Consider the following 23,849-nt stretch of genomic DNA (forward strand, 5'->3'; position numbering starts at 1 on the left):
ATTAAGTAATCGTTCCCAGAAACCTGAACACCTCAAAAGAGATGTGGGTGGAAAACTGATTCTATTCCTCAGACACTTCATTACAGTACAAATTACACCACAATAAAAATGTCCATAAATAAAGTAGAATTCTAAAACTAGTCAGATTTACTTCAAAACAATTTACACAAACTTTTGGTGTAGACAAAAACTTCTATTGTCTTTTGCTAGTTGCTGGGAAAGGGTCTGTTTTCTCTAAGAGTGGCCAGCCCTTAAGAAGCCAGCCACACTCCAGTGAAGCCACTCAGCCTGGAATATTTAGCAGGGCAATTTGTCCTTGGTGGGATGGAGGATGGGGTGGGGGTGAAGTAGGGGGCTCAAAGTCAGGTGAGAAAAGAACATGGAAAGAATGTGAATAAGATCAAAAAGCACTGTGAAAGTTTAAAGCCTTCTTTCTACTGCTTTCAGTGTCCTGCCTGGAAAAGCCTGAAGCTAACTGACCAGTCTGAGGGTGGCTGGGGCTGAAGAGCCTGGCACTGAGACCTTGAGAATCACTTCTCTCTCACACCCCACAGGGTTCACGTCAATAGAAGCTCTAAGGGTGTGTGGAAAACTACTCCAAGTGCTGTCTCAACGATACAATAGCCGTCATGAGAATAACCCAGAGCCTCTGAGACTGATAAGAAAACCAAGTTTTAAAATCAAAGCCACATTCCAAATGTCTTAAAAGATATTTTTGTTCAATTCTTTCATAAAAATATTGGTCACTATTTAACATACAGAGGCAACAAAATGCACCCGGTTTACATGCATCAACAAGTCAATAAATCATAATATACAAACAGCATGGACTCTGAACAAACAGTACTACTGCAGCTCAGGGTACAGCTCGCCGCAGCTCTAACACTGATAGAGAACCTGCTATGAGAAACAGGGCAGTCCAGTTTCAGTTGGCGTCAGATTCTCTGCTGAAAAACCGCTGAACACTGGTCCTATGGGGTCATTAACTTAAAGGGAGCCACCTGCAGAAATCACACTGCAAAGCACCATATTAGGTCAGCTTGAGAAAATGATACCTTTGGTCGAAGACAGAGACTTCAATTTTGTTTGTCTGCTTTTGAAAGCTAAGCATCGTAACGATTCAAAGCAGTTTGTTGATTAAATATGATTCAAATCTTTTGACTGAAAATTAGAATGTCTTTCATGTGAAAAGCTACACCTTCCATGACTGAAGTTTTCAACGAAACTGGCATTAATTGTGTTAATAAGGACTAGGAGATTTTTCAAGAGAAAGGAAAAGGAAATCAACAAGCAAAAGTGCTTTCTAAACGCCAAGACAAGTTTCTGGAGATGGTATTTAATAAGAAGAAAAGTTAAGCACCACAATACAACACTTAAAAACAAAGACAGGAAGAGCCATCAATACACAGAATGAGGAAAACAGCATTCACATGCTTACATAGAAAGTAAAAGATGCATTCTAGCCTACCAACCCTGTGCTTGCTGTCCATGTGACATGTGGACAAAGACACAAAAGATGAATCTGTCTGCAACCTCAAGTCCCGTGATGCAATTTGATCAAAACTTACTTGTGTTTATGAGAATCTCATGTTTTTTATGCTATCTTTCCTTAAATTCTATAAGTGGAAAGGACTAAATCATCCCAAAGTACAAAAAGGAACAATATGTGACATGCTTTCTTAAGGAAAAGAAATCTTTAAAAGATAATTATGTGCAAGAAAACTCCAGAATAAGATTTAAAAAGCATAGTCATGTGAAGTTTTTTCAGTCAACTTAGCAAACATGAATCATTTTAATTCCCCAAGGATTAAATTCGGTAGTGGCTACTCCTGGTTGTCAACTTGACTGTATCTGGAATGAACCACAATCCAGAATTGGGAGGCTCACCTGTCATCCTGATCTTGAGGCACAGAGGCTATGGATCTTAGGACACTAAAACCAGAAGATCTCTGGGCTCAAGGTCATCTGAGACAAAGGGAGTCCAGCTCCAGGTGTGGTGGTGTACACCTTTAATCTGGGACACACCTTCTGCTGGAGACCTACATAAGAACATTGGAAGAAGGAAGGCTCTCTCTCTCTCTTAGCCTGCTTCCCTTGTGGGACGGAGCATCTGCTAGATCCTTGGGCTTCTACTAACAGCTGCTACCAACCATTGCTGGGGAGGAAAAGGATTTATTCAGCCTACACTTCCACATGCTGTTCATCACCAAAGGAAGTCAGGACTGGAACTCAAGCAGGTCAGGAAGCAGGAACTGATGCAGAGGCCATGGAGGGATGTCACTTACTGGCTTGCTTCCCCTGGCTTGCTGAGCCTGCTTTCTTATAGAAACAGGTCTACCAGCCCTGGGATGGCTCCACCCACAATGGGCTGGGCCCTCCCCCCTTGATCTCTAGTTGAGAAAATGCCTTACAGCTGGATCTCATGGAGGAATTTCCTCAACTGAGGCTCCTTTCTCTGTCAAGTTGACACAGAACCAGCCAGTACAGATTCTAACTTCAATTTCCCTCTTCTATATGTCTAACTATTCTGCTACACATAACTTTTCAGCATGTGTAGTGGAGCAAATGGAAAGAAGAGTTCAGAAACGAAAGCTCAGGGTTCTCAGGACTGTGCTTAGGTCAGACACATGCCACAGATGCAAGTGGCTCTCGCCAACCATGTGCTGTAATCACCATGAAAGAAAAAAATCCAAAAATAGGAGAAAGGGTATCTCCTCATGTTACATTTGACTAGACTAGAGAGCAAAGAGCAAAACAGAAAATACATGTTGTTTCTAAAATACTCATCCAGCAAAAGGTCACAAAGCAAGATCTAATGAGATTAGGATTCTGGGCATGGGATATTTAGACTCATTCCATTCCATTCCTAACTTGTGGACAACAAGTTAGGGCAAAAATCTTTCCAAAGTAACAAAGCAGATGCTTCATGAACCTCCCAAATACCACCTGAACTCTGTCATCTACTCCATAGATCTCCTTGAAATTTTCCATTTTATTTCTGTAAAAAAAAAATAATTAGCCTAATTTCCAAATGTCATTATAGATTTCTTAGTTCACCCTACTCTCGTAATCCCTAGTTTAAAAGACAGGACGTATCCAAGCACTGCCTTTCTTTCACAATCCAGAATTGCTCATAGTTTGTAAATTAAAGGTAAAAAGCCAATCAGAAATAAGTACACTTGTGAGTATGTATGGTTTATGTAAAAGGGAAGTCAGAATTGTTCTTTCTGACTTACCTCTGGCTCTTAAGACAGCGTGGCTCAAAATTAAAATAGTCAGATATACTTAAAACACTGCTTCATTTTGGATAGATGTGGACATTTAAAACTGAGTGGATTTATATGATTGTAAATGTTTACTGTGAAATAGAACAGAAGTGATACCGCCAGGCAGGGAGTTAAAATTTTAGCTGATATTAAACATCTTAAATAATTTGGGAAAAACCTCAGCACTGAATTATAACCATCAGGGAAAAAAACATAAATTCCCATGCATGTTATATAACAAATAAGCAAACCCCAAGTCAGTACAATACAATACCAACCACTGAAAGTTAAATAATATATTGATACATAGAAGAAAAAGGTAACAGGTTGACTGCCATTGATGAAAAGCATCTCAACAATTTACATAAAATGATACTAAGTAGTTTTTAAAAAGATGTCTTAAGAAGACCAAGCCACAATAAGTTAGTGTTTCCATGATACATGCTGAATTATTTGATCCCATATCTATACACTGTTACTGTCTTCACTGCTAAATTTTGTGACAGTATATTTAATGACTGAGGTACATTAGTTTACATCTTTTTATAGGTGTTCTAAGATGACTAATTTGTTGTTTCCAGTTTTTCATCCTCTTCACCTCCTCCAAAGAAAATCAAAGGAAACATTCCTAGTATGCAGCCGATAGTCACCCCAACAGCCTTGCCCTAGGGAAACAGAAGAGAGTATTTCTTAAAGTTACGTGTCCTGAAAAGAGGTATTCTTGCTTAAATATCCATTGCCACATACTATGAAATTCCCACTACAACTGTATTGCTGTTGATTAAAGAAACCTACTTATTAAAATAAGCTACCAAACACTCAAGAACATGTCACATTAAAATTAGAAGAAACAGAAGAAACAAAACATCAACATGACATCAAAGAAATATTCAAGTACAAAATTTTTTAATCATATGTGTTTCTTAATATCAGAAACTGGCACAGGAGGGGGTACCAGCTATTCTCAGTGTGTCTGGACTTGATTCCCTTCTATCCTGTCCTTCAGTCCTCAGTCCCGTGTCTGCCAAATTATAGCGGGTACAGCTATTATAGAAACAGTGCTTCTCTCTGCTTCTCTGCCTGTGCATGTGTTCTGTAATACATTAGTTTAAAGACTTTCAAGTTCCACTCAATAGTGGGTTCTTGACTCCTAAAAGCTTTCCTAACCATAAAAAACCTACCCCTACATCCCCACAATTGAGACATGACACTGAAGGGTTCTATGTACTGATAGTTTAAAAATTAAATGTTAATATTTGTGCATCTTCATAGACTATGGTCATGAAGTCTTTCACACTTGACAAAACTACAAATGCACATGTGCCAATTTTAATTATGTATGTATATCATACCAAGATTTTTGCAATCTACATTGTGAAACCTACATTGTGAAACGTTTTAATTTATTTCATAGTAGCCTTATTTAATTTTTATTAGATACTCTCTGCATTTACCTTTGAAATGTTAGCCCTTTCCCCCACCTGCTCCCATCCCCTATCCCACTCTACTTGTCTTCACAAAGGTACACTAGCTCCCAATCACCCTCTCCACCTCAGTGCCTTGGCATTCCCCTGCATTGGGAAGACGTGACCTCCCTAAAATTTTACTTCTATAAAGGATTCCAAATTTTACATTCCTGATGACTATCATATTTAAACTTTTCAATTAGATTTTCTTTCTTTAAAATACTTGTTTTATCATTTTAAACTATTTGTGTGCATGTATGTCTTTGTGTATGGATATGTGCATGTGAGTACTGATGTCCAGAGACCAAAAGAGGACACTGGATACCCCCTGGAACTGGAGTTATGGGCAGTTGTGAGCGAGCTGAGTGCTGGAAACTGAACTCTACAAGAACACTCCTAATGTGTGAACCATTTCTTCAGCCCCTCAATTAAGTTTTCTTCTTTCATACAAAATTATTGAGATTCTATTGTATACTAAACTCTGTACCAGTTAAACCCAAGACAAAGACCAATCACATATAGTTAATCTTTCCTCCTGGACTTCTAGTTAAGAAAACAGAGACACAGTAAGTCCCATCTGACATTACGGAAGCTATGTTAGCTACATAATCTACAGCCCTAAAGGGAATGTTTTCTCTTGGACAGCATCCAGTTAGCAATCAGATTGTGGAGTATCTGTAATAACTTTCAGAGTAGATATCAACGTTGACAATATGTATATAACACTTTCCAGTCTACGGAACTGTGTTGTCTGCTGTGGAGGCAGTGGTATGCCTGTGCTTTATATTAACAGTTAAATCTGTCGATCTCATGTGAATACTTTTAAAGGAACTATAGTTTCAGAGATATAGCAAGAAAACTTTGTTCTGTCCAGATACTAATAAAGCTAATCTTAAATTCTTATTTTTATCAAAATGTTTTGTTCATTCATGTTTCAACAGACTACTATTTGGCTCATGACTGCCCTATGATATGACCAATGCTAAGACACCCCCAACCACCCACCCATTCTGTCTTTCACTATCACCCATAGTGACCAAGGGTCCCTTCCTGCTCCCCTTAGAAATGCTAGGGTAGCAGTGTTCCTTGCCACCATTAACATTTCAGTCCATTACTATTTGACCTTTCCTCCCCATCAGTCCACAGTAATGCTCAGGAGTGACCACCAGCGGACAACTACAGTATAGATGAGAATCAGTTCCAGAATGAACAAAGAATTGCAAAATATTTGGGTGCTCAAGTCCTTCATATTAACCAAGGTGCACAATGTTTTTTGTTGTTGGTTTTTCTTAAATCAATCAAGTATGCTAGTAAAAAAATAATGGATAACAAATTATTTTTCTGAAAATGTCCAAGGCCCAGGTAAAACTCAAATCAATTATAGTCTGAAAACTGCCATGCTGACCATTAGGTTCATGCTTATAAACCATGTAACTTACCAAGTGTGTGCTGACACGTGTTTGCCACATGTCAACTTGCTTTGGTGTGAGATCAGGAATTGAGAGGCCTAACCTGGAGGCCAAGGCCTCGACATAACCTGCAAGGCTTGAAGAGAACAAGAGAGTTTAAAGTGGCATGCGAATGTCTGCAGAGAGTAAAAACCAACCACTGAAAAGATATATATACAAAAATTGCTCTACTTCAACCCCAAAGCAAAGTGTTTGAATATATGATTTAATTTGATAATTATGATCAGAAAGTAAGCTTTTAAAAATTATCAGATTAATATACTTAAGAATGACAGCCTAGAACTTACAGCCCAACCGATGTGATAAATTCTAAGTAACCACTGATCTTAGTTTAAGTACTATCAGAAAGAAAGAGCCTGCCAGTTATGTACCTTAACAAGCATTAGACACATTCTGGCTTCAGACATTTTGAAAGTGTGCATCTAAGAACATATATAAAGTGGTACTTGTGAGAGGAGGGAAACAGGAGAAATAGTTCTCAAACACAGAAGCTCTTCATAAAAGTCTTTAGACTTCAATCTAAAACTAAGAGGCTTTAAAATCTATCGTTTGTTTCATTAATACGTCAAAAAGCTATATAGAAGCTATAATACTGTCAATATTAAGCCTAAAGTTTGGAAATAATAAATGAAAATGCTAAAGAGTCTGTATCTCTCTATAAAGATAAGATTTATGTCAAGAATTCCAGGAATATAAAATTCTTATCATGGCCCTACAGAAAAAAAAAAAAAAACAAACAAACAAAAAGAACCTCAAAATTAGGTTGGCCTCAAACCCAAGTGCAGATGTCTAATATTAAGGGTTGGATCACTTATAAAACTGTCTCTGCCTAGACAAATAGACTCCTACTAGGTGCAAATTTCAAAATAAACCCCTTGAGTAGTCAAGATAAGACAATGTCAATGACAGAGGGGAGGAGGGGAGAGAAAGGGAAAAAGAGAGGAGAAGAGAGGGAGGGAAAGAAGGGGGAGGGGAAGAGAGGGAGAGGGGGAAGTGAAAAAGAGAGGGAGAAAAGAGGGAGGTGGAGAGAGGGGCAAAGGAGAGAGAGGGAGAGAGAGGGGTTTATTCTAATGCTGAATGCTAACTTCTCTGCTTTCCCAAGCCCGGGAAGCAGTCCAGGCCATCTGCCACCTGGAAGTAAAGGAGAAAGCTGGCTTTTCAGGGCAGCCATCCTCTGTTTGTGTTATCCTTCCTACCATATAAAAGAAAGAGAAATGGCTAAGTCAACATAATATACCTGAAGACTGTAGGGTGGCTCAGAGGTGGATTGTACCCTTAGCATAAATGCATAAGACCCTGTCTGTGTTCACTCTCTTACTGAGTGTGTGTGTGTGTGTGTGTGTGTGTGTGAGAGAGAGAGAGAGAGAGAGAGAGAGAGAGAGAGAGAGAGAAAGGGGGAAGAAGGGAGGAGAGAGACAGAGAAAGATAGACAGACAGACAGACAGAGACAGCCTTGGACACTATTTCCTTTGCAGGTCAGTATCTTCAAATTTGGGCTATTATCTCTCTTTATCTTTGGGGCATTTTGTAAGTAAAAGGAAGTGGAAAAACGACAGAGATTCTCTGTTCCCATTGTAGATGTCCATAAATATATCTTCCATAAACAGAAATTCTATTTTGCTATATAGTGACATGGTTTTATCTATTCTTAGAGCCACTATTCAATGTTATTAGCACATTGTCCCAACAGCTATAGTTAATGTCCAACAAATATTTAGTACTACTGATATAGAAATATTCAACTTAAACTTTTAGTTTCAGCACCCAAAGGAAAATACATGTCGTTTTAAAGGCTTGTTAATTAGAGAGTAACAAAGACGAGAGTGTGTCTATACATAACTGCAGAAATGAATCACGAGTTAACCTACCCAAGTCCAGCTAAATCTGAAACAAGATTTCCCAAAGCAGCAGCTGCAAATTTGAAAAACACATAATGAATTATCAAAATCAAGCCAGCAAAGGTCACAGTATTACATCACATGAGAGACACTGAGCCCTGGTCTTCTAGAGCCAACCTATTTCTCGGCTGTAACAACTATATTTGAAGCAGCTCGGGGATAGCTCCAGGTGCCAAGAGTTTAAAATGAAGCATGACCCTAAAATTGTAATATTCTGCCTCCATGAATAGAGTGTTAACCTATCATGGTAAAAAAATTTCTGTTCTCATTTCAACACTGAAATTTAGAGTGATGTTTGCTTTGGGAAATTTGGATATTGGTAGTTCAAGGATAAAGCCAAGTTAGCAAGCACAACTCAAGAAAGTAAATGAAGAAAAATACTTCTTTTAATTTTTTTTTTCTACTCAACTTGAAAATAAATAATTTAATAGTGACAAAGGTAAAAAGATTTACTGGTAATACTGAATTATGAGAAAAAAACTACTTTAACACAGACAATTTAGTTGAGTTCTGTTACCTACTAACATAAATTACTTACATTTCTTGGGGGGTGAGAGGGAGGAACATATACAAAAAAAAACTAAGAACAAGAATATTAACATTAAAGATATCTAAACAAATAAATATTTCAGTGAGCAAATTCATTTAAAATAAATTATAATCCTCTAAATCTAACTTACTGACATTTTAAAACAATATTCAGACAATAAGGCTTTTAACACTTGCTATTATTAAATACCTGCCATGGTTGAAATTCCCAAAATAATTCCAATAGACAATTCAATTTGGGTTCCCTGAAAAGTGATTGGGAAAAATATTAAAGCTGACATGGCTACAAAATAATATCAACATGAATAAAAACAGACTATGTAGTCAATATGCTGCTACCACAAAAATTACACCCCAAACGACCCATAAATGTGCACAGTATGAGATTATATGCTTAATTTTCTCTGTATATCCTATGTTAAGTCTATATTTATATATCCTTATGTATTTATTATATTCTATATTTTAATTCTCTTTATACATATATATTTATGACAAAATAACCAATCACATTTTATCCACTAAAATTGAGCCTTCCTAAAAATAAATAGCAATGCATGTAGTAATCAATTCATCATTAAGAACCTACTTTCTAGATTCTTAATTTTACTTTTCTATCTCCCAGAAATACATTTTAAAGCTTTTTTTTAAAGATTTTTTTAAAAATTTAGTATATGTAAGTACAGTGTAGCTGTCTTCAGACTCCAGAAGAGGGCATCAGATCTCATCACAGATGGTTGTGAGCCACCATGTGGCTGCCAGGATTTGAACTCAGGACTTCTGGAAGAACAGCCTCTTAACCACTGAGCCCAGAAAGCTCTTTGAGCACAAAGATGAATGGACAGGTGCTAAGTTCTGTAAACATATTGTACTATTGTTTACTCTAGCAAAAGATTTGAAAGACTAAATGATTTTCTAGGAAAACCTCCATTAGAAAGATTTTCCTAAACACCTTTGGTTCCTTAGCCATTAAATAGTGCAGCTGGAATTCATATGTTTACATAGGGACATTAACTGTCAACAACATTGAGGACAGAGTAATGAGGACCCACTGGATCTACTCATCAGCTGTCCCCACATTTATATCCCCTTGTGTAAAGAGGAGGAGCTCATGTTTCCCACCCATGTGACAGAGGTGGCAGTGAGGGGACGGGGGTGCGTGGCACCCAGGCTCCCAGACATTGGAGGCTCTAGGTCTATTTTGCTAATTCAGTTCCAATCCTTGATGGAGGTAAACTTAGTTTTCATGCACTCTTTAGAAGACAGGCAATGGACATTTAAAATAAATTAACTATCAATATTTTTAAAAAGAGGCTGTCTCCTGTGCTACACAAATCATCAGTCAGTCCAGGGCGTAAAACCTGGAGAACATTTTCCTCACTTCTCCTGTCCCTCTACTCTCAGTCCTATCCCTTGAAGACAGATTTCTTGCTGAATATGACCAAACAACCTGATGCACATCTCCTAGACACATACAATTATTAACTTCCAGAGGCACCTAAAATAGCAGATTTCTGAGGGAAATAAAAGGAAAACATGAACAGAGAGAAAAATAACAAAGATGTGTATTCTCTTGTACAAATGTAAAGATGGCAGAGCACCACTACAAAGCTGTGTACAGTAAATCATAAATGTGACAGCACCCGTAAGAGTGGCGAGCCATTGCAAAAAACCAAGAAGAACCTTTTAAGGCATTTATGTGAGCTGAGGCTGTAGCTCTGTGGGCAGAGTATCTGCCCACATGCACAAGGTTCCAGGTTTCAGCCTTACCACTACACACACGAAGTAATAGTAATTGGACCCAATGGCCTCTTCTGGTGTCAGTGACAGAGTGCTCATATACATAAAGTAAATAAATATTTAAAAAAGAAAGAAACAAGAAGTCTCTGCATGCTTTATAGATCAAGAAACAATTCCCTAAATTTATTTACAATAAAATATTAGCTTTATATTGTTCTGCATTCCAAAAACTTTTGTTTAAATAGACAGGATGGGAATTAAAATAAATCTGCACCAGTTATCAGAGTTAAACTTTATCACCTTAATTACTCTTACTTTACAATTAACCTACTCTTAAAATTTTTATTCTAATTGAATTGCAAAACAAATCAATTACCCAATGACTCAAATATAAATTACAAAAAGCAATCCAGTAATATACAGTTATAATAAGCTCTATAACCTAAGCATATTATTACTAGCAGCCAATAATAAAGGTCTACTTCACCCTATATAGTTGACTACAGAAAAATTTAACTACAAAGCCATTAAGGTACATCTATGATAAGGAAAAGGGTAAGTTTATAACATGATAGAGCAGAGGACAGTATAACTCGCCTTGTCTGAAACACTCATATCTGCTCCACAATGAGAAAAGACCATCTGTGCTTTAAAACATGGTAAAGGGCAAAAACAAAGCAAATGGAAAAGACACATTGGTAGACAGCAGTGATTACTCGGTTCCCTTTCACTCATCTGTGCTCATCTCTGGACTTAAATAAAACACCTCATTGGAACATGTCACCCTCTTGGAAATAGCCTTCAATTACTGAAATAGTATTTTTGTCAAAACCATTATTCCTCTTCATTGGGTGTTGAAGTTAGTAATTTAAAATACTATTTCAATAAAAGCCAAGGGTGTATCCTTGAAGACGGATTGTATGTAAATAGGTTATTGGTAATCTGGAGTTAATCTCAGGTCTGGAAAAACCCTCTACTCTGATATGCTAGGGAATGAGGCATAGCTCCAAGGAACACAGATAACCAATAATACTGAAGTGACTGGAGACTGGTTTGTTTTGCTAGGTTTGGTGAGGTCCCATCAATAGCTCCACTGCACACAGATGCTCTTCAGCTTTATATAAGATCCTGCACAGATCTAACAAGCTATTAACTTCCATTCTCCTCTCTCTCTTCAAACTACCCCAACAGTATTTCAACACCTGAGTCTTTAAGGTGTGCCTTATTAAGGAAATGTATTACAATGGTGGCTTCGAGCACTAAAATGATGGCAAACCGAAATATTTAGCACAGAGATGCTCTCTAACAAAAAAACCTGTACTCAATCAACTACAGCTTATAAACTCAACACAAAGAAGCTTTTATTACAAGTAGATATGCTTTGAATTAATAACAGTAATTTAGACAACTCTATGTTAGTAGATCAAAAAAAGCAGTGTAGTTGTAAATAATTAAATACTTGTCTAACATTCATACACTGATCAATTTTATTCTTATATGTATACTAGAAAAATAATCCTAAAAAGAGACCATTCTAGAATTATATCTTAGACCCACTCAATTAATTTGTGTCAGTCTTTGGAAGTCTGGTCTTGCCACGGCATGCTACTAAGAAACCCTGCGGAGGTGCTTTTGAACCCATGCACAGGCCAGAGTCATTATGATGGCTGACTGAAGCTGACTCCATGATGCTGTGATCCCTAGACCTCTCCTAAACCAAAGGGATAGCTGAAGCACAGGAAACCAGGTCCTCATTAATTTGGATGCAAGACTAGACCCTGTGGCAACCACATCATTTCAAATGAACTGATTTTACATTTTAAACAACGCCTGTAGCCTATAAAACAATTATAAAATTTACTTTTAAGATTTTCTATTTTATGACTAAATCTATCTTCATTCATAGGACAGGTGAGTTCTAAAACACCAAAAATTCTTCCATTGCCCCTTTCTTCCCACCACTGCCCATCCTTCTCCTCTCTCCCACCATCTTTCTGGGTAGTTTCCTTAACAATAGTTCATAGATTCTGTGGAGCTCACAATAAATTCTCAGTGTTCTAACTCAGAGAAGCATTGTTTTTCAAATAAGCCTCAGTTTAAAAAAAAAAAAGTCTTCGGACTTCAAACTGGTACATAAAAAGTAATAAGTAATTTACAGTTTTTTCTCTTCCAAGGATTTAGCTAACCTTCGATCTATTTACTCTTAATATCCATAAAGCAATCTAGAAGAAAGGCTAAAAGGGGAACTTTTTATAATACTACACAATGCAACAAAGGCAGAAGATGTTGCAAAGTGAATCTTAGGACATCATAGGATTAAATGCCAAGACTAAAGACACCTAAGATATTCTAGAATGAGAAATTTAACAATGAACTAATCAAATACCCTCTATATGTAATAACAAATACCAACACAACTAAGAACCCAGCTATGTTACACACATTTGCTCCTTAATAAAAATGTTAGAAGAGAATCAAATAAACCATAAACATTTGTCTACATGCCTTACCAAAAGTTTTATGATTAATATACCTGATGCTTTAAAATTGAACTTGCACACTGTTAATTAACCTAACCAGTATAATATATAAGTTATTAGGAAAATGTAGAGCACACTAATTTCTTTATTTACTCAAAACACAGTGGTGAGGACTTACTGCAACAATCATAATTGCGTTATCCAAAAAGCCAAACCCTACGAAAGGTATCGCATTGTGGAAGAACACTGAAAAACATCAAAACACAGAAAAATACATTTTAATTTCTTAATAACTTTAGAATAAACAAAACACGAAATTAAAGAATTAAGAATAATCAGAGATCCTGTTGCTACTGTAAGTTTATTTGACAGAAGTTATACTGGGAAACAAAACACAAATACGTAACACATAAAAATAATTTTTAGGCCTTTATGTTTTCTTACCGGCAGTGCACATATATACAGTCATGGAAGAGTCAGTCTGTAAACATATGAAGACCTTACTTAACCTAACACATGTCACCTATTTCTCTCTTGTGCATGAGGACTATCACAAAACTACTAATCTCTGTGTTTGTAATAATACATTTTTAAATGCCTACACTCAAATTCCAGGTAAGTTATTTGACCATTTTTACTCCCTTAAAGAAATTTTAGGAAAAGGAAATTACCTCAACTTCATCTGACATCTGTGTGCAGTTTTTAACATCTTAAAACCTATCAGAATTTCCAAATGCTACTAAACCTCTAAGAATCAAATTATTTCCTTGATATCAAAATATGGCCTCAAGGCCTCCTCCTGCCAAAGACACTTCTCACATCATCTATCTGGCATATAACCTGAAACCTGAGATACTAAAAGTCAAAGTAGCAAAAACAAATTTTATTTTATAATACCACCTCATTTTCTCAAATTTGTGCCATTAGCATACTATACAGTGTTGAGGATGCAGATACTCAAAAATAACCAATTACATCAAGGACTACTAGCCTGGAAAAGAAGCTAATTTCATCTTTAGACAACTAGAGGAGGCTGTGGAACAGACTACAAGCTGGGAAGAGGAAGACTAAATTCTAACTGATCTTTACAATCGCTGAGACATCAAAATGTCAGATCAGCTGACAACTTTTTTCAGTAAACATCAAGACTCTGAGCTTTATACTGTATTTAAAAATAGTCTTTCCTTGAGCCAGATGGCTATATTTGCTAGTGTTTTCAGGTTCACTTTTCTTTTAATGAAGCTAAATATACAATGTAATTAAAATATAATCCAGAGTTATGGAAACATGATACTGCAATGGTGAGCTCTACAATCCAGAAATGCTACTACGCAGAAATTTAAAAAAATAAACACTTCTACTGTTGCAGAAAATATTTTAAAAGTGGAAACCTTTTAACCCACACTAGTGCCGGCACCCGGGGGGCCATCTGGCACTGCAGGAATCTCTATTTGGCGCTCAATGCTGCCTCTAAGAACTCCAGCGTAGTTCACTTCATCACCCCTGCCTCTTGTTTTCATTCACTTTCCTCCACCACCTGGTAGAAACATGACTTCACAATCATTAATTTATCAAGCAGGTTTATATGTTAAATTCTCAATTCACAAACCCTCTACACAATAAGCTCACACCAGAGGACAAAGATATAAGCTGCTCGTCCAGATATAATATATTAGACCCATAAAACCCTTACAAATAATCATAACAACCTTATCAAGCTAGAGATGCGCCGACCAAAACATACACATCTGCTTCCATCTTCTTCCTCTGTCAATCTGCCCACTCTCCTTCCTCTTCTGTTTTCTTAGACATTTACCCGCCTACCTCTCTACTGTCCAATCATGTATCACCTTAACATCAACCTACATTCTACCCATACGTACTCTCAAAGAGATGTCACATTCAGTGTAATAACATGCACCATCATGTATAGATTATTACATTGATAGTACACAGTAGACATTACCAATCACTTCAGTGTCACTTGTCACAGTAACAATGCTCATAACAAAGAGCAGAGTATCCACTGTGATTATCACTGCAAAAGCTATAAAGATGGTAAAAGTCAACCACTTACTTCTCTGGCTTTTCACCCACGTCCACTGGATGCCTACAATATCCTGACTTTTTATAGTAAACAGCTTCCAAAACACACACACACACACAATCCTAACTTCCAACGACAATATAAAATTAATAGGCAAAGGGGTACACTGGAAATTTTATAGTCACCCAATATCTAAGTGTATCTATACAACCTTCTCTGTGGTCTCTGAAATACAAATATGACAAAATAACAAGGAAATCAGCTAAAATCACTTAGTATTCATTTGAATAATATGATGGCATCTCAATAAGATGTTAATGGCATTAAATTAAGATTACACTGATCGTTTATGCTAGGAGAAGCCTGGTGAGTAACACAAAGGCATGTACATATTAATCAACTTGAACTATGAAGTAGAGCTTTATCTTTATATTTAAATAAATCTGTCAAATAAATTTAAAAACTACTTTTAATACAAAGGAGAAAAACTAAGTTTCTTGAAGAAAAAGGAAAAGGAGAAGGAGGAGGAAAAGGAAGTTAATTTCAACATCACCTATAAAAACGACAATAATGTATGTACTATAAATACAGAATTAGAAATCTGGGCTGGGAGAATCAGGAAAGATTACCTGAAAAGAGAGATCTTAAAGAATTCTTAAACTGTTTTAGTGTTTGAGGAAAGTTACTAATTTCTCACACAAATTATATTCTACCTAAGAGAGAGGGGGAAAAAGAACTATCAATTTTTTTCCTAGTCATTTGAATTTGCCTTCCAATGAATAATTATCTCCTACTAACTCACTATTTCTTCAATTCTCTTCGGCAAACACTATTCTATAGCTAACTGCTGCTAGCAAATGACATTTAATATTTAATTATCTACTCTATTACCACCTACTCAAATTCACTGCCACACTTTTAAATGATTCTCTTCCACTGCCTTTTAATAAGACCCTAAACTGTTTTACATCACTCTGATGTTAACAGGCAAAATTCAGTCTTATCTGAAAAGAAAGAACAGTACAGCTCACTAATGAGGTTCCTTCTCCTCAAATGAAATGCACTTACTTTCTTACTGTTGTGAACGCTAGCTACAAAGAAGCACTATCTGCATCAGAGAACAGTTAGCCTGAATATAAAATTAAGTTCTTCAGTCACCCAACTAAATCCAACACATCCCTTTACCTGGGAAGGAAAATATAATATATAGATATATTTCTGCAAATTAAGAGAACTTCTAATATAAATTTACTTTATTACTAGATGATAAGAACATTTAAAAATATTAGTTATCCCATAATACTGTGATATATCTTCAACTAGGTTTAGAAAGCACTCTTACAGGAGAAAATAAGATAACCCATTATTCTATACGGAGGGTTTAATTCACTGACTGTTGTGCTACTATAAGAAATAGTTCCTTCAGGTCCAAAAGAGAGAGCATATCAATTTAACAGTTAGAGAGCCATTACCATATCTTAGCTGTCCAGGAGTGGGTGGTAGAGCTTCCAATTTTTCTAAAGGGGAAGAAAGGGTACAGAGCAAGAATTAGTTACGATTGTATAAAACAGTCTTACAAAATGGAAAAATGTATTTAGTTTAGTTGATTTAAATTATTTTTTTAAAAAAATACTGGCAATGGAGTAAATTATAAGACTAGGAGCTAATATTTCCTAGTGGATCACACACATGGGGGTCTCTTTATCTAGGTCACGGTGTCATTATGCAAGGAGCCAATTTGCATCAAGTAGAAACACCATCTAGAAAATATGACAACTCTGTATGACTCAACAAATATATACAAACTAATACTGAGGGCAGGAAAAAATCCCCCAAACATGCTTGCACTTGTTTGCTTATTTATTTAGAGACAGTCTTGTCATGCGGTCCAGGTTGACCTGGAACCCATAGCCTGGATCCCACAGTCTTCCTGCTTCCATATTCCAAGTGCTACTACAATACCTGTGCTACCACAACCACTTGGAAATTACATTTTAAAAGCAATGTCATTACAATAACCATTTTCCTGGCTTGTATAATATCCTCCAGTTAATTCCATGTAACAATACACTGAATTTTTGGATTGTCAAAGCTATGCTACAAGAATAAAAAGTCTACACAACTAGAACAAAAACAAAAACAAAACCATAAAAAGACAGTGTTTTTTATCTAAAATATCAAATAATAATATGCTATTTATAATGTATAGCAGACAGTTCATCTTTAATCAAAAAGCTGAAAGGCAATATGACAAAGCTTTTCCAAATATTAACAAAAGTATGTCTGTCATGTAAAACTTTATAATTATTACAAAATATATATAACAAAGAATTATAACAAATAAGCAAATAGAACATCTCATTTGTTCCTGAACAGAACACCAATGGCTTATGCTCTAAGATCAAAAATCAACAAATGGAACTTCATGAAATTGCAAAGCTTCTGTAAGGCAAAGGACACTGTCAATAGGACGAAATAGCAACCAATAGATTGGGAGAAGATCTTTACCAATCCTACATCTAATAGAGGGCTAGTATCCAATATATACAAAAAAATTCAAGAAGTCAGACTCTAGAGAATCAAATAATCCTATTAAAAATGGGGTACAGAGCTAAACAAAGAATTCTCAACTGAGGAATATCAAATGGCTGAGAAGTACCCAAAGAAATCCTCAACATCCCTAGTCATCAGGCAAATGCAAATCAAAACAAACCTGAGATTCCACCTCACACCAGTCAGAATAGCTAAGATCAAAAACTTGGGTGACAGCAGATGCTGGCGAGGATGTGGAGAAAGAGAAACACTCCTCCACTTTTGGTGGGGTTGTAAGCTGGTACAACATCCCTAGAAATCAGTTTGGCAGTTCCTCAGAAAACTGGACATACTACTCTACCTGAGGACCCAGCTATACCACTCCTGGTATATGACTCATGGCTCCAAGTGCATACGCAGCAGAGGAGAGCATTCTCTGGCATCAATGGGAGGAGAGGCCTTTGAGCCAGTGAAGGCTTGTTTTCCCAGTGTAGGGGAATGCCAAGGTGTTGAGGGGGGAGAGGGTGGTTGGGAGAGGGAGCACCTTCATGGAGGTAATGGGAGGGAGAGGGGAATGGGATTGATGAAAAAGAGATAACATCTGAAATGTAAATACTGAGAATATCAAATAAAAAAAAAAAAAAAGAACATCTCATCTGTGAAAGTTAAAAGGGTTAATAATTCCATGTTAAGTAGAAAGACTTGGTCAATCAGAGAAGAACCTTACAGATTTGTTCCCCGGCATGCATTGATACAGAAAGCTTGGTTTCCTGTGCAGCCAGGCTCAGAGGTAGGGCTTTGTGGAAGTACTGGATCACTAGGGCCTGACTTCCTCAATGGATCTATCTTTTACAGAGTGGTGAAATTGTGTTATTATTGGGAGGTGGTGGAAAGTAGGTTGTGAATCCTAATTGGAAGACACACTTGGAAAGATATAACTGCTTTATGCCCAGCCCCTTCCAGTCTGTTTCCTAGACACCTGGAGCAGCTCACCCCCTTATCCCTCTACCACGATGATCTACCTCTTCACCCCCCCCCCCAGAAACAGTGGGGCCAACCCACTACAGTCTGAACCACATGAAACTGTGAGCCAAGATGAATCTTTCCCTTAAAGATTGTTTTTTGTTCTTTTTGGGGTGTGTGTGTGTGTGTGTGTGTGTGTTTTAACCTCTCGTATTTGGTCACAGCAATTAATAGCTGTGGTTTATGTATTTTGGAGAAATATTTTCCAGCATATATTGAGAACAGAATAATACTAAAAGCAAAGCCTAACACATAAAAGTAAATGTAAAATTGCAGGCTAGAAATCTAGCTCAGAGCTAGAGTGCTTGTGTATCGGGCAAAGTTGTAGATTCAATCCTTGAAACTTTGAAAAGGATGAAGAAAAATTATAGGCCAACTTCCTTTGTGGACACAGTTAACTTGTAATAATACAAATACTAAAGTAATTTAATATTGAGACACTAATTTCTGAAAATGTAATTAATAAAGGGCCCTCCTAGTCCAGGTGCTTTTGAATCTGTTACATATACATGTAAGCTCTAAACTCCATTCATGTTAAGAAAATAGCAAGTTGAATAAGAAAAACCAAAAAAGAATAATGTAAACTTTTATTTAAAAAATAAGAATTAGAGATTTGATCTCAAACAGACTTTAAAAAACAAACAAACAAACAAAAAACAAAACAAAAAACTTTTAAAGAAACCCAGGCCACATAGGAACCCCAGCCTGAGGCTCCATTCAGCCCCTCTGGCCTACCTGTTTTGTTGTTATGCCATACAAAGGTCTCTAGGCATTGGGTCAATCACTGACTGACAGACAGACATACAGACTGTGCCAATCACCCAGAGAAAGCAAGGAATCATCCTAGGTGTATCCACACTTTGCTTGCCACTAAGGTTCTAGGACCCCTTGGATATATTCTAAAAAGTTTATGCTGAATTCCTCTTTTTTTCAAGATTTATTTATGTATTATATATAGTACAATGTAGCTGTCTTCAGACACACCAGAAGAGGGCATCGGACCTCATTACAGATGGTTGTGAGCCACCATGTGGTTGCTGGGACTTGGACTCAGAACCTCTGGAAGAGCAGTCAGTGCTCTTAAGCACTGAACCATCTCTTCAGCCCCCATTATGCTGGATTCTTAGCCAACTGTTTAGTTGTTTTTTCTAATGAGGCATCTGGTGGGAGAGGAAATGACTAACTAGACGTTGCTTCTAATAAACTGAACTCCAGCTAATTAGGTTTTCATTTTTGCTGTACTGGAAAATATCCAAGAGGCTTTTTCACTGGTGGAAGCTCTTCCAGGAGTGCAGTGGTACCACCTTTAAACATTCCCACTTTAGAGTTCACCTTTGCTTCAATCCTAGGATACGCCTGCCAGATTTTGCCCATAACTCACAGCTGAAATGAGACTTATACTAAAATATTATAAAAGCTCAGGTTATGGAATAAAATCAAGTGACATTGTGCTCTACAGACACAGAATGCCTGTGAAGAAGGCAGGGTGTGTGTCAGCTCAGGTTCCAGGCTCTGCAAAGCCTGAGATGTCAGGAATGCAGATGATCAGCTCTGCTGCAGTATCAGAGAGTAAGTCCAGCTTATCACTCACAGGGAACAAAAGAACAGACTGGAGGTCAGTGGATTCTGAGGAGCCTGTGTCCCTGCCTTCTTTCAGCAGCTCAGTATAGTTTGGAGGAAGTGGCAGGAAGCCACTGTGTGGCAGACTCCATCACTCCCAGAATCACCTGGAATCCCAACATTCAGCTACATCCCAAGTTTGAGGCCAGTTTCAGCTACGTGAAAACCTGTCACAAACAAGAGTTTGAGGCCAACCCATAGGCTGCACAGCAAGAAATTGTTCTGAGTTTTTCACAGCTGAAGGTTCAAGGTAAAGCAGGATGTCTGAGGATCTGATAGCCTACGAGGCCCAGTTCTTTGGCTTCACACTACAGGCTCGCCTGCTGAGGATCTACATAGCATTTCAAGACCACCTGTTTGAAGTGATGCAGGCTGTTGAACAGGTTATCCTAAAGAAGCTGGAGGGCATTCTACTATGCAAAGATTCTCTGCTTCATGAAAGGATGTTTTGATAACCTTTTTGGTAAAATGGAGCAATCGATTTTGCATATTCCTCCAAACATCCTGCTTCCTGAAGATAAATGTCTTGAAACAAATCCTTTCAGTGAAAAAAAAAATCCAACTTCTCAAGCAGGAAATCAAAGAGTTATAGGAGAAATATAAGATTGAATTATGCACTGAGAAGGTCCTTATTGCAGAATTAAAGGAGCAAAAATCTGTTAAAGCCAAACTCAGAGAGACGTTCTTTGACGAGCTTGAAAACATTGGCAGATACCAAGGAACTAGTAACTTTAGGCAGAGTTTGGTGTCCCTGGTTCAGAACTGCAGAAAATTCCAGAACATTGGAGACAATGTAGAAAAAGAAAGCAAAAGACTAGAAACAGAGAGCATGTAAACAGGTAGCTTTTCTTTGTTTACTCTTATGTTTAAGGTCTTTTGGGGTCACGTGCCCCTCCTTTCCTAGGTTACACAAAGCAAATCAGCAGATCCATATGCAGGCTCCAGTTCAGACTTCTAAAGCAGAACTTATGTTCATTTGCTTTTCTCCCTCTGAAACTTGGGTTGACCGCCCTCACATCCGGTAATGTCTCCAGTTCTTTTGGGGTTGTACTCATTTTGCTGTTGGGGATGTTTTAGTATGATTTCAGGAGGAAATAGAATCCTCATGTAACTGGATGTTTCTGCTCATTTTTGCTGTGTAAACCCGGTCTGTGTATTCATTGTGTATAACAATGAAGTACATCAGGGACTAATAGAGCAAAAAGGCTAGGCTGAGGGCATATCTCCATGGTAGACTATGCTCAGCATATGGGTGTCTCCGTATTTAATATGCCACTCGGAGAGAATCAGAAAGGAGAGCAGGACAAAGGAAAAGAAAACCAAAGGGCAACAGGGTACAGCAAAGGCGTGGGTCAGGGATATAGGATGGCATATATTGCAACATTAGAAGGGGCATGTCCAACTGATAATGTAAGATTCAAGTCAAGCTTAAAAGGCATTAGCCTTGTGCCTATGGGATTATTCAAGGCAAAGAAAACATCAGAAGCCCCATAAGGAAGAGCGTGTTAAGGAATCCACACAGCTGGAACAGATATGGACACTGTAGGAAAAGGTCACCTGTCATGCTCCATCAGCGGGTAAAAGTACTTGTAATACAAGCCTGGTGACCTGAGTAGGATCCCCAGAACCTACTTAAAGAGGGGAAGAAGGCTTGGCTCCACAAAATTGTCCACTACGGTGTGTGCACGCCCATCTCCTACATCGTATTTGTAGTGCTTGTCACTGTGTGAGTATGAGTGTGTGCTATCAAAAACTGACTCCTGACTGGAGAGATGGCCCAGCGGTTAAGAGAACTGACCGCTCTTCCAGAGGTCCTGAGTTCATTCCCAGCAACCACATGGTGGCTCACAACCATCAATAAAGGGATCTGATGCCCTCTTCTGGTGTGTCTGAAAACAGCTACAGTGTGCTCACATAAATAAAATAAACCTTAAAAAAAAAAGAAAGAAAGAAAGAAAGAAAAAGAAAAAGAAAAGAAAAACAGACTGGAGAAACAAAATCCTAAAGTCAATCATTACTATTTTGTGTGGAGGAAAAAAAAACACTAACAGCTTTCAGAACATTCAGAACAACAGAAAATATAGCTGAATGTTCAAAAAACTTTCTCCCAGGAAGTGGGATATCATTTGAGATGTAAAACAATGGAATAACTAAGAAAAACAAAACAAACAAACTTTCTCCCAACCTTCACTGCATACTCCCCTATAACTATGACAAAGAAAGAACTAAGCCTTTGCAGACACACACACACACCCTCAGTGTGTCATGCCATGTGTGTATCAGTGTCTTTATATTTTCCCTTATTGGTAGGGCAACAATTCCCTTCTTCACTTTGATACATTTTGCCCTTATACAGAATTAAAACATGTACATATGACTTCTGTTATTTATAACAAGACAAACCACATTTCTAACATTGCTTTTGCCCCTGAAATCATTATTAGTTGCTGAATCTGTGATGTGCCATAATCACCAAGAAAGAGGTTTGAGACCAACAAAAACACATGGTTGGGTAAAGCCCAGGTTTCTCAAATCTTATTTTTGCTGTCTTTCATGAGATAACATTTTTACATAGTAAAGAGAAATCAATTTTATGTTTGAAAACATCAAACCCTTACCATACTTGAGGAAATAATTTTCTGACAGCAAATTTCCAAAACAATTTATTCCAGTGGCAAAAGCCCATATGCCTTACTACTGATTTCAAAGACTAATAAAAGTCATATAAATTTGTACTCACAGCAAAATTATAAGATAAACTACTCAAAAACAAATGTAGTGAGTATACATTGTCTGATAATGTTATCTGGAGAAGAGGAAACAGTATTTGTTTATATCCCATCTGCATTAGCCAAAGAGATGAGATTTTACAACAAAATTCATTAATTTTTGATTCTGAGCTTTTCTATTAACTTAGACAAATGTATAGCAGATTAATTCTTTATTGGAATCTTTAATTAGTTGTTGTTTTTTTCATACTTAGGATTCCATACTTAAGTGTTCTTCAGAAAAGTCATTAATTGGTATTTCCTGGTGGTGTTACTGAACCCAAAATAAGAGCAAGACATGTATTTAAAGACTGCTGGCTCTAACGCTACGAAATGTCTCCCAGGAGAAGTGTGCCTAACAACCCCCGCCATGCTGCTTCCTTACCCCATTTCCTGGGATGCGGGTCATGCTCTGCTGCCCTCTGACCTCAGCCATTCAAGGGCTGCAGCCACAGAAGTGCCAAGAATACAGCTTAATTTTTAGGTCAAAGCTGTGAAAATATTTTCATGTTTTGAGATGTAGATAAAATACAGAAAGAAAGAAACCTTAAAATGTTAAAGCTCCAACTGTCTATTTCTCTTAAATGAAAATATTCTAACAACAACAAAAAGGATAAACCTGAGTTTACTGTAGGATTTAATCTATATATCTCTTCTTTATTATATTTTCCTTTAAAGATAATTTTATCAATATTAATAAAATTTAAAGAATAATTCTTAGAGTAAGCTATGCTTGTTGGTGTATTCTTTTCTAATTCTTCTATAAGACAGATTTTAAACTGGATCAAAAGACTGTATAATAGGAGAAGTATAAATGAGCTGAGACAGCTACAATTTCCATATCTTAGCTTCCGTTGTCCAGCTACACAATGTGTTTCCAGCAACTGCCTCTGTGGAAGACAATAACCTATTACATATGATTCCATAGAAACTAGATCCATTGTTTTAGTGTTAAACAGTCATTAAACTTACCTACATCTTTATGGTATGA

General features: G+C 37.2%; 1 protein-coding gene and 1 pseudogene across 3 annotated transcripts in view; one reads left to right on the forward strand and one right to left on the reverse strand.

The window, feature by feature from the left end:
* Positions 1 to 1,320: 1,320 nt before the first annotated feature.
* The window catches only part of TMEM65 (transmembrane protein 65), a 45,351-nt gene continuing 22,822 nt past the window's right edge, over positions 1,321 to 23,849 (reverse strand). For both annotated transcript variants that reach the window (XM_080939708.1, XM_080939707.1), the window contains 6 exons: positions 16,388 to 16,432; positions 13,047 to 13,114; positions 8,839 to 8,893; positions 8,070 to 8,112; positions 6,172 to 6,277; positions 1,321 to 3,931 (listed from right to left, as the gene is read on the reverse strand). In XM_080939708.1, coding sequence (XP_080795834.1) covers positions 3,830 to 3,931; positions 6,172 to 6,277; positions 8,070 to 8,112; positions 8,839 to 8,893; positions 13,047 to 13,114; positions 16,388 to 16,432 — 419 coding nt within the window. In that variant the 3' untranslated portion in view covers positions 1,321 to 3,829. The remainder of the gene's footprint in view (positions 3,932 to 6,171; positions 6,278 to 8,069; positions 8,113 to 8,838; positions 8,894 to 13,046; positions 13,115 to 16,387; positions 16,433 to 23,849) is intronic.
* On the forward strand, positions 20,351 to 20,925 carry LOC308438092 (protein MIS12 homolog; annotated as a pseudogene). Its single transcript has one exon. The product of its transcript is annotated as a protein MIS12 homolog (transcript).

The sequence above is a fragment of the Micromys minutus genome (assembly GCF_963924665.1).
Source record: "Micromys minutus genome assembly, chromosome: 27".
Taxonomy (NCBI): Eukaryota; Metazoa; Chordata; class Mammalia; order Rodentia; family Muridae; genus Micromys; species Micromys minutus.